Source organism: Rhinolophus ferrumequinum, chromosome 26 (assembly GCF_004115265.2).
Source record: "Rhinolophus ferrumequinum isolate MPI-CBG mRhiFer1 chromosome 26, mRhiFer1_v1.p, whole genome shotgun sequence".
NCBI classification, from domain to species: Eukaryota; Metazoa; Chordata; class Mammalia; order Chiroptera; family Rhinolophidae; genus Rhinolophus; species Rhinolophus ferrumequinum.
In genome coordinates, this window is record NC_046309.1 from 11,267,897 (window position 1) to 11,279,863 (window position 11,967).

The 11,967-nt window shown below is 39.6% G+C and overlaps 1 protein-coding gene across 1 annotated transcript in view; it reads left to right on the plus strand.

The window, feature by feature from the left end:
• DGKI (diacylglycerol kinase iota) overlaps positions 1–11,540 on the plus strand; it is a 382,485-nt gene extending 370,945 nt beyond the window's left edge. Inside the window, exon 33 of the mRNA XM_033099050.1 lies at positions 1,371–11,540. Within this exon, the coding sequence (XP_032954941.1) occupies positions 1,371–1,487 (117 nt within the window). The 3' untranslated portion in view covers positions 1,488–11,540. The remainder of the gene's footprint in view (positions 1–1,370) is intronic.
• Positions 11,541–11,967: the final 427 nt, after the last annotated feature.

An 11,967-nucleotide genomic window follows, 5' to 3' on the forward strand; every position in this document is an offset into this window, starting at 1 on the left:
ACCACAGTCCATTTTTCTCACTATTCAGAAGCTACAGGAATTCCAACTTCATTAATATTGAAGGAAAGACAAGATAGTCTACTAATACTGTAAACAAGTTGAATAAAATTATTGTAGGGACTTGAAGCTAGTGGTTAAATATGAAATAAGTAAAATTTTAGAAAGAGTTCAGGGCCATTGTTGACTCCTTTTTATCCTCTACCCCTCGTACTCCTGGAGGCGACTAGAAGCAGGCTGCATTGAGAGTGACCCTCTCCATTGCCGTAGCTGAGATGGAGGCTGAGAAGTGTTTGATGATTTTTGTCATACTCGTGTGCATTTATACATAGAGTTACTTCTTTGGTACAATCATCATGCATGCCTTCACCCTTTCCTTAGAACTTAATATCATGTATTTAAACAGAGAAAACCACATTATTAAGAATTAAAAGTTTCAAAGACTGTTAAGTAATAGCTATAAGCAATCAAAAGACTGAAGACCCTCTCTCCTTTTACTGGTGATTGCTATTCATTGGCCCATTTCAAAAATATTGTGCGTGCGTGTGTGTACATACAAATATACATGAAGTATTATGGTAGGCTGCAAGATATTATACAATCATTTAAAATGAGGTAGAAGAACATTTAATGGCATAAAAAAACTTTGATATATTATTAATTGAAATAGAACATTATATAACAGTATATAAACAAAGTGTGATTTTATTTTTACCAAAGATAATTATATAGAGAGTTATAGAAAAAGACAATAGTTATGCTGTAGAAGATTAACAACGGTTATCTTAGTGTAGTGGAATTAGTGATGATTTTTATTTTCTTCTTTATGCTTTTTTGTCATCAGTCATCATTTTTATAGTCAGGCATTAACTCACTTTTTGGAGAGATGAGAGAGTTCTAAATTGGGGGGAATGTAACTGAAGTCTTTGAAACCAGCCCAACGCTTCCTCTCAGATTCTGCGCATTGCTTCTCAGGGGTCAGTATAATAAAACAGAGTCCCAAACTAGAAATCAGAAAGCCTGCTTCCCTATTTATCTATTCGGTGATTTCTATCCACCTTCCTCCAAAAAGGACTTGAGTTCCAAAACTCACTGTGGTCCTGCTGTGTACTCAGTTAGATTCTGTGAACCTCAGTTTCCTGCCATGTAAACCCCACCTGTCAAAAGTGATAACTGACCTATCTCACATGTTCCATGTGATGCTCCTATCAGAGAAGAGACCAGCAAGTGTCTTGGGAATTCTAAAACAGTAAACATGGGAAGATCCTTATGCGGGAGTAATCTTGGAGTATCTCTGTTTCTGTGAAAAAAAAAAAAAATTTTAATCTCACCCCGAGTGTTTGTGTCTCTTCCGTTTTCACTATTACCTATAGGGTAAGACACCGCAAGACAGAGCACAGCAGGCTGGGGACCCTGATTTGGCCGCTTACCTAGAAAGCCGTCAGAACTATAAGGTCTTCGGCCATGAGGACCTGGAAACTGCTGTGTGACCCTGGTAAACGGGCAAAGAGAACCTGAGCGAGCATATCACCTGTGCCCTCCCGGCGATGGGGCAGCTCCCCTGGAAGAAGCTGATGGAATCCATAAGTCTGTCTCTCTCCTGCAAGAACCTGAGACCATGCCACCAGTTTTTAAGGGCTACCAAGATGTACAACAAAACGTGATAGCCCATGGAGGACGAGGCAGGATACCTGGGGATTTGTGGAATACGAGTTCCACAAAATTTGATCCTTATTGCTTCCAGCAAGTAGCATGAACTTCAGTGTTCACCTGTATAATTTATTTTAAAGATTCAAAGGATGTTTGTATCCACGGCACCGCTCCCTCCACCCCCTATGCAGTCATCTTCCCCTGAATCGCACCATTTTACTGTAACGACCCACCGATTGACAAAATGCGATATGACCTGTTCTTTTTACCTTCTAGTCTTTGAAGACCACAAGACTCTCTGAAGGTCTTTTCAAACCCTCTGGATGTCCTGCAGAAATATAACTGTTAAACCGCTTCCATTTCCAAGACTAAATATCCCAAGATCACTTAGTGACTTTTTGCATGTCTCCCCGCCCTCCCCAATCCCTTTCCATTCTGTAGGAGCTGGGAAGTGCCTCATGGCCAATGTCAACTTGTACGCTCTGTCTCTGAGGTATGGTGAGGTGGCATGGGAGTTGTCTGTTCTCAGAGGGACCTCAGAGAGGTCACAGTGGGGGCAGGTAACTTGCTGTTGCCAATGTCCACGGAGGATCCATTCGGCTTGGGCTGTTTGCGAGCTCCGTACTGCCTATGTGTAGCCATCTTTGCCTTTTGCTGCAATCGAGGTGAGCAATGGATGACGCAAAGGTCCGTTGCTAGTTTGCAGAACCGCTCTACTTTAAGTACTGTTGCAATTGCAGAGCAGAAAACCATGTGTGGGAACTGTGGTTACAGGAAATGGAGTTCTATGGCAGCGTTTACTTCTAGACTTTTTTGAGCGATAATGGAAAGCAGGCTAATGGACTTGAAATAAAACAGCAGAAGCAAAAGTAGCAACATATGTCAAAATAACTCACTTAAGTGAGAAAACAGTCACTGGAACGCTGCACAGAGGCTAATAAGGATAGACTCTTGGGTACCGTAGTGAGAGGGGGTCCCATTTTAGATTTTCCTTCAAAGTTTTTGGCTTTCATTATCCCAAGTACACCTTGTCCCCAGGACAAAGCCTTGCTTTATGAGTTCTGCTGCCAGATTTCAGGATGTATGGCCCTTTCTGGTGAACGCCTCACCTATTACTTGTCAGGTCCCAAGGTCATACCTGATAGCACTGCAGTCCCATTTTCATGTACGGAGTTGTTGAATATATTCTTTTCTCTGGAAAGTTCTTAATGCAAACCACTGTGGGAGCCCACTCTTTCTGGCAGCAGAATTGCAACTTCTCATCCTGCCACAGATTAGTTGGTACTTACAAGTACCTCTCTTAGGGATGCTGTGGTAACTAAAATATTAGGAGAAAAACTCTTCTAACTTTGGGCGAAAATATCTACTTGACTTGGGTATAAGTCTAAAACAGAAGTGGGTGACCATGGGTTTTGCTTCAGATTAAACCGATGTCTGCAGAGCTTTCTTCCATTTGCCCTTAGACACTAACAAAGTGCTTCTTTAGTGTTTCTGCATGTTAGCATCCATGATCGTTTCTCTACATTTAATTTAAAGGTCCAGTGGGGACGCTTTGCTTATCTGAATCACATTTTAGTCACATATCATTTTGAAAGTGCAGATATGATATACTATTAAGTAGGAATAGCCTCTCAGCAGATGAGGACTAAGTCTCTCCTTTGTTGTTGCAAAATCAAATGCTTGGCTTTATTTTCCGCCGTTGGAGCAGGGGTTGGCTGTGAGTAATCTATTTCCATATATCAGTCTTAGAAATGGAACTATCTTTTGGGTTTTATGGTGAGGGAAGGAGGGACAGCAGCAGATTGTTTCCAGAAGCTGGAAAAAAATATGCTCCAAGAGAATTTAATCACTGGGCTTCTGTAGGGAGTTTTTCAGTTGGTGGGACTGTCAAGGAAATGTTGTGATGACAGAAATATAATCCTTAAAACAGACTGACTTCTGGCTTTGAACGGTGCCTTCCATTCCCTAGATTGAACTAAACACTTGGCCACGCAGACAGTTACCCAGCTGCCATTGCTGGGATGAAGGGTTTTATTTTCACCAACTACCATCTCATATTTCTCTGTGATGTTTCAAAGGAGCCCAGAGAAAATTTAGGGTACAGGTGGCTATGGGCCAATTCAAATAGCTCCAGTTGAAGTCACAAGTAAATCTCTGGAATGAAAATAGATGACGTACTGAGTGCTGTCAGGGTCCTAGTATATTTGGAAATCATTCCAAACAAATAATAATAATAATAATAAAGTGTTAGAGTCCTGTGTTATTGATGGGGAATGATAGATGACCAACATGTATATCTCTTTGAAAAAGCAAACACCCCCCAGACTTGAGCTTTCCAAAAAAAGAACATCAAAAAAGAAGCAGAACAGTTACATATTTAACGGCTTTAACATTAAATCTACCTCCTGTAGTAGCATTTTATGTTTTAATTGATCATTGCCTGTGACAGTCCTAGGCTTTGGAAAGAGCTAAGACCATATGCTCCAGGAGTTTCCAGCTCAGCTAAGGTACATAGTACTCCCCTTTTAATGGGCCCTCAGGAAGTAGAGAAGCAAATGGTCTGGCTGTGGTCTGAAAACCCACATAACTTTAATTTAAAAGACATAAAACTGTATGCCTATAGAAATATCATTTTCTGCAAAACTGACTGAGCCAGTGCTGCAGGACTGGCTGCCTCAGCCGACATTCCTCTATGTTTGGCTAGAAGAGGCCCCCACATTGGGGCCCTGTCTGCTCTGGGATTCCATTTTTCAGTGAGGCCGATGGAGAGGTGAGAATGGAGAGGTTTTACAAGACACCGTGATAGAACCTTAAAGGTCGTCATTTTTGAAGCCTTATATTCCAGTCGTACACATTTCATGAAAGAGAGCCCAGTCAAGCTGTGCTGTATCGCATTCAAGGACGTGATAAAGAATAGAAGCCAAGAAGGAAATATACACCACCGCTGGGAATTTCACTTTGAGAGTTCCGGTTACCTCTGTAGAGGTTACACCCGAAACCCAATGCGAGTTCTCAAACACAGACTTAAACTGGCCAGTACACAGTCATGACATTAGTGACGACTAACGGGAAGCCTCACATCCCCCATCTCTCCCTGTCCCTTCATGAGAGCTGGCCTTCGCGCTTAGGCAGATCTGTTTGTATCGAGGGTACTCACCAGGTCATTCATTTTCACGTGGACCGAGGGAAAGCTTCTTTGCCGAAGGGATTTCTGAAATGTATTTACTCAACTCCTCATAAGATCCATGTCTTTGAAAATGTGGGGCAGCAGTCTTATTTTGTTTCCATGTCCATTGTATGTAAAGTATTTAGATTTTTTTTTTTTAATGATAAAAGTAGAACCTGGTCTTTATAAAAAGGTTTGATACCATTGTTGCACATCACCTACAAGGTCAAGGCATTCCCCTGTGCTGGCCGAGGGTCCTCAGCCCCGCGTCCCCTCTGGACCAACAGTACCAGCCATGATACACATGGCTGCTTGTATGTTATGTCAGAAGCACGCTGCATGGGCAAGCCCCCCCCAACACATAGAGAAATGTATTTATTTATATACATATATATGTATAGGTACTATACACACACATATAGCATAGGTTAAAAAGAAAACATTTTAGAAGCATGCAAATCATCTGTCTATGTCTAGTGAACACCAACAGGCAAAAAGAAGGTAGCATAAAATGTCCCTTTCTTCATTGTGGCTTCTCTTATTACCAAGCTTAGTTCTGTGACTGCAGCACTCCAGTTGCTCGCGACATTTGTTATTGCCTGTGTCATAAAATCCACGACCAAGAGGTCTTGTAATTGTTTATGTTACCTTCCATGAAGCATGAAACCTACCTGAGCCCAGAGACTTGTCCAGGCTATTTGGGGCTCTCAAGTGGAGAGTTTTCTTCCTCTGTGATGCTTACACCACTTGACAAGGCTGAGTTTACAGGACCAACGCTCGGTAGGTTGCCTAATGATATTTAATTAAGGCGAGCTATTGCTAGGACAGTGTAGTAACTTGGATATGGGCTGGGGTCCATATCCCAGCTTCCTTCCAGTAGGAGTAGCTAATGAAATCACTGAGAACAGCATGATATTTTATGCAGTTATGCTATTTAAAGGGAAAATAGATCATTGTTAAAAGGGCTCATCATAACCATCAAATAAAACTAATGGCTCTACTTAAATGGATTATTTTCATTTAAAAAAATAAAAGAACATCTATTAAGTTAGAGAGTTTTCTAATTAATCTTAAGCATTTATTTAGTATAAAATAGATTCTGCCCAGGTTTTATAGAACCATCTCTGAATCCACATTTTTATTCTCTGAATTCCATATTTAGCTGATCATAAGTCCTACAGTTTTTTTCTTTGCCAAGCCTCTCGGATTGACTCTGGCCTATCATCCCTTCTTGTGTCCTACTTATCACTCATCTCTAGGCCCTCCAGTTGCATGACAATAATCCTGCTCCTGGACTTTCTGCCTCTACTTTCAATAATTTTGTCATGAGGATGCCAAAATAGTCCCCAGATATTATGCATAAAATGGATCAAAATGGGATAACCCTCTGGCACAAGTATCCATTTTGCCTGAAAGACAAGTAGATGTCCACTGACCTTGATCATCCCACAGAGTTACGACACGCCTTATTCTGAGAAGTAATCAGCCAGATAGGTTTAGCAAATTTCTTCATCACACCACGCAACTACACAATCACGGCAGCTTCTTCCATATCAGAAAATGTACATGATATGGATAGAAATCCATATGTATGACTGGATTATATACAGGTTACACTCCTACGGCCATCTGTGGATTTTAGGCGATCTCCCCACAGTTTAATGAGAAACCTGAAAATAGGAGCTAAGCAAGTACTCATACCTCTAGACAGCCTGTTCTCCCAGGACACTGAGAGTTAACTGCACTGGTCCCCAAAAGAAGCAGAAATCAATAATTCTTAGGCTGCTGAAACTTTACATTTTAAACTAGAGATTTGAATATTGCATGATATCCTCCTGGTGGGCAGACTTCAGAGTCTGTTTATATATGTATTCAGTTATTCAGTCATTCTACATGCAGTCATATTTGTGAACCCATCATCCACTCCTTTATTTAATCATTTATTTAGAAAATATATTTATCACTTTCTCTGATGCAGGCACTAAAGACATGAGAATGAATGGAGGAGACAAAACTCTTGACTTCATGGCTGTCTAGGAGAAAAGACAAATTCCGATGTGGTGTGTTCTATCAGGAGAACCTCCGGAATACGAGGAATATGATTGCACTGTGGGTTCAATCAAGGTTTGAGTCTTTAGCCAGCAGTGTTTTAGTTCTATGGAATATGAAATGAAAATATGAATATGCAAGAGAAATAATGATATTTTGCATTTCCTTTTCCTTGTAGTCTTGGGCCTGGTCTTAAAAATGTGTTTGACACCAAGACTTTAAGATGAGACTTTGAAACACTAAAATAGGAGTTGAAACTCATGTATCCTATAGTTCAAGGACCTAGCTAGAAACAATAGCCAAAATTTGCAGTGGTTTTTGACTAAATATAAAGAAGATGAAGTATAAATATTGTCAAACAGTGGAGTGGGCACCCTTACGGACTCTCAGCTACTGGGAGTATTGAAACCGTGGACACGTGACCACCTTGAGATGGTCGTATTGTGACTAGGGACCTGTCATCTGAGGAAACTGGAATTAGATTCTGTGAGTTGTTAGATTTTTCTTTTAAAATGATTTTGTTGAATGGCAGGATTTCATTTGAAAAAATTATGAAAATCTTGACTTTTAATCTTTGAAACATCACTTTGTAAGTGAGAAGCTTTAAAATCTCGGGGAGAATGACCTTTCGTTATCATTTAAGACATTTTCAAACCAACTAAGTGTGGCTTTAAAAGCTAGTAAAAAGAAAATATACTGAGATACAACTTACTCCAAAATACTTCTGGAACATTATGGATTTTGATGAATATTTGTAGGCATTCTTAAGTAAAGTTCTATTAGAAATCTGTTTTACTGTCCTTTCAATGTAAAAAAGTGCTGTAATTTTGATATTTTTAGAATTAAATGTAATCTAATATTACTGCAGAAGAAAATTCTGCCTGAAAGATATTTGGGAGCCAAGTCAATATACATAAAAGGTAATCATGGGAAAAGACTTGGCTTCTGCTCCTGGCATGAGAATTATAAGGGATAGCTTATCCATAGAAATAAGAAAATGATGAATCTGGATTTTCCCCCATTTTCCAAAGTTTCATTATTTTGAGCCAAATGGCATCTGAAATGGGAGCCTTTGATGGTGGGAACAACTGAAACTATCTTGTTTCTCAATCCTTAAGTGAAACACATGTAATTTTCAATAGAAAATAGCTTAAACAACTTAGATCTATACCGTTTAGTATAACAAATTCACTCATTGTAAAAATGTTAGTGCTTTAGCATTTTGAAGCATTTGGGGCTCTTTTGAGCTTCATTATGAACACATGAGGTGCATAATGCAGACAATATGTTTTAGATGAATAAATGGAATGTCAGAGCAGTGAATTCAGTTTGCACAGATTTGTATAGTAAATGGTAAGACTTCAGCCAGAACTAAGATCTTTAGAAATTACAGATTAACATGCTTGCAATAGATGTTTTCTAAGTAAATAACTCTCCACCATTGCCTTCAGTGCTGTTTTACATCAATCATTCAGATTTCCATAAATTAGAATGTGCCTCCATGAAAAATATTTACCTAAGATCCCACAGCACGAGTTGGTTAGAACTGAGGGAGAATGTGAACTTACAAACTCAAGAGTGTTTGCTATCAGAGACTTATTGGCTTGGACATATTTCAAAGGGAAAAAAAGGTCACATGTCTTGAAGCCAGGATGGATTTCACGAGAAGAACTTAACACTGAGGGTGATTTACTGGCTTCTCCGCCTTGTGACTCTCAGCATTTAGAAATGTTAGCATCGCAGGTCCTCTGATAATGTTTCGTTCAATGTCATTCCCTTATGACGTTGATGAGACACCATAGGTATTTAACTCTTGTTTATATCAGTTAGCCTAGGGTAAAACTGTTTTTGTTATATGTTGTTTCACTTAAAGTCTCAGAACCTATCTACGACGTTAAGTGAGGCCTTACTGTACTATTTTCTCTTCTTGGAAGTCACTATTGGAAGGATTTTTCAGAATGTGGCACCAAAAAGCATGGAAATTCAAGACTCCATTGCTCTAGGTCCTTGGGTGGGTTTGTCAACCTAAGCCTGTCATACATCATCACATACAGGGGCCTCATAACCCGGGGGGAAGTTGTGCTGCGCTTGAAGTGGAAAGAACAGATAGGCTGAGATATTCTCCAATTCTGAATCTCATAATTTACAAGGCATCTCTGTGGGCAAATTGGTGAATATGTAGAAGAGGGTCGTTTGATCTGTAAAAAGTCACAATTAGATTAGGAAAAGGAATGTGTGAAGGACACAGGTTAAATAGCAGTGTTAGTTTCCAGTTCTGGAGGGCAGACGATTCTCAGAATAAAACGAGGACAGACGAGATCAGGAACAGGCATGAAATCCTTACTTATGTAAGGATTTATTTTTCCCCAGACATTATTATATCCAGAAAAAAATGGATTGGGTTTTCTAAAACACAAAGTGAATTTATCGCAGCTAGTGTTTCTGCTAGTATTTAAGTGAAAATTGAGCAAGCAAAGCAGGGTTCATGTCAAAGCAATTTGTTAATTGTGAGGGAGCTTGGACGAAAAGACTTCTGTGCTATTTTCCAGGTTTAGATTTCTATGACTTTAGACTGGACGGGAACTCAATTAGAGCCCTTTTTTCCCCCAAGTTCCTGGCATATAGATGGCAATGAAAGTGTTTTTGTAAAAACACCAGTCATTGTAAATATATCCCAGATCATTTAGAAGCAGGTACTTCATAACCCTCGATTTGCTTTGCTTACACACACACACACACACACACACACACACACACACACACTTTGCCCATTGCTAGCCAATTCCCAAATCTCCTGAATAAGATATGTTTCTACTAAGGCAGACCAGTCACAAGTTCAGGAATGAAAGTGACACACAAAGGATCTAGTCTTCATTTTCCTTTTCTTTCTACCCATTTGTTGTTTGGGGTATGTAGTTGGGACTGAGACTTGGAGAAGAAGCAGAAGATCTCTATGTTATCTGTTAAGAAGCAGTCATGGAGGCAACTTATTTGTCATTTTGTATAACTTACTGTCATTAAATAGGACTTAACCTCATATCACCAGACTAGTGTGTCTAATGTTTAAAACTAATGTTTCTGTTTTTAATGGCCCTTCTTTCCTTACTTCTAGAATAATAAGGCCTGAGTCTTACATTTCAAGTGGGCTGGCTAGATGGAGGAGGCGGGGGTCTCTCCTGAGATGGTCTTTCAGAAGTGGGCCCATACCTGGAGTCTAGCTCAGGGAACTGCTCCGACTCCCCCTCCCCCCATTCCTTTCCCCTGGCTTGGGGAGGTAAAGGAAGAGAAGAATTCTGGGGAAAGGAAAAGAGAGTCTCAAGAGTAGTGCAACAATACGGCCCTAGTCTGAACGCACATTGCCATGGCAACCCATAAATAAATAATATATACTCTCAGCCAACTTGGATCCTCATGGAAAGCAAATCCAGAAGATACAGGAAAAGACTGAACTTTGAGTGGCTTCAGTGGTTATCATTATGAAATTTTCAATATATGCAGCTCAGGAGAATTAGATTAGGTGAGGAATTTAGGGGAAGTTGGGGCTCTGCTAATAGAATGTTCTGTTAGAGCTTTCTGAAGGAGTGGGTTGTTGTGTGAAAGAGTTTCTCCCAATCTTCATAGGGAGTTAGACCCACCCAGACACCCAGGTCACTCTAGAATAAAATTTGAGAAAAATAAGGACAATTTAGGGAGTTTTTCACAAATCCAAATATATTCAATCTTAGCAAATTCAGAGACTATGACTCTTATTTTGGGCTTTACATATAACTTTTCTTCTCTAAAAGGATAGAGATAGGCGATGTTTACAAATTGTCTTTACTCGGAAAAATGAACAGATGACAGGCCTGAATTGGTTTACCCTATTTTTTGTTTTAAATGTATGGGTAATTCTCTCAAATACGTTGGAGGAGATAGATCACGTTTAAGATGCCGTCCAGCTTTGATATTTACTGTACCTTTAATAATGAATACAAATGTCTCCTGACCTTTTGGGTTTTATTAACAATGAAAGTTTTCATTTGCTGCTTCCCCTCCCCCACTTGTTGAATGGAAACTCCGATCACAGGAATAGTTTCCAGTGCAACTAAAACCTAGAGTGATGCTTGCGAGCATCCTGGTTTTAGAATGGGAAACGTGGGGTCCTTGCCGCCCTGGGGAAGGAGATTTGGAACTTTAATAGACAAAATAGTCTAGCACAAATAGAATATTTTGCAAAACACATCTTTGAAAAGTTAGGGTCTGAATTAGTCTTAGTAAAGGTTAGCTCCGCTGTTTTTTATTTAAATTACCAATGGTTAAGTGGGCAAGCGTGAACCTGAGTATTATATATATGGACCATAGCTGACTAAAAGTGAAGAGAAGCATTCCTGTAAATAATTAAGGAACAGAGAACAATCTCAGTTCCGTAAGAATGTATTTTATTTAATTTGATTTCTGAGTGGGAAAAGGCTCCTGGGCATGTAGAGTACCCTTGGCTGTGGGTAGTCTACTCCCAAAGGCTACTTCCATATGAAGGGTTGCAGTCGCATTATAAAGGGCTCTTTCATCATTTCTGATTCTGCCCTATCACATCCCAGAGCCATGCTTTTGCAAAGCTGCCAGCTGGCAGGTGGAATCCAAAAAAAAGTAGCAGCTGTGGCAGTAGTATGATGAAGCTTTATTTCCAGGTAAAGTGGGATCCAGATAATACGAATGGGGGGGGGGTGGGAAGGGTGGGGTGGGGAAGGGAAGAATGGAGTTTTTTGTAATAAAGTCATAAAGTATTTTTCCCTAATTTTCTTGCATTTCCTATTTATATAAAGTATCTTGATCACTGTGTTGCTCTACAGAGATTTTCAACGGAATTAATTTGGGAGACTGAACTAATCTCTGAAAAAGAAATTGACTAGTTACAGTTACTTTTTTGGATACTTTTTTCTGTATTGTGAATTGTGTGGAAATGTACAGAATAAAAATTAAGAAATATAATTAGTTCATTTTCTTCTGTGATTGGCTGCTAGATACAGTTGATGTGAATACTGCACTGAATGGTGGTTAAATTCGATTTTCAAAATGAGAACTGAAGCGAAGAGTTGGCTGTTAGGGAAGGCAGAAACTGAAAGGGA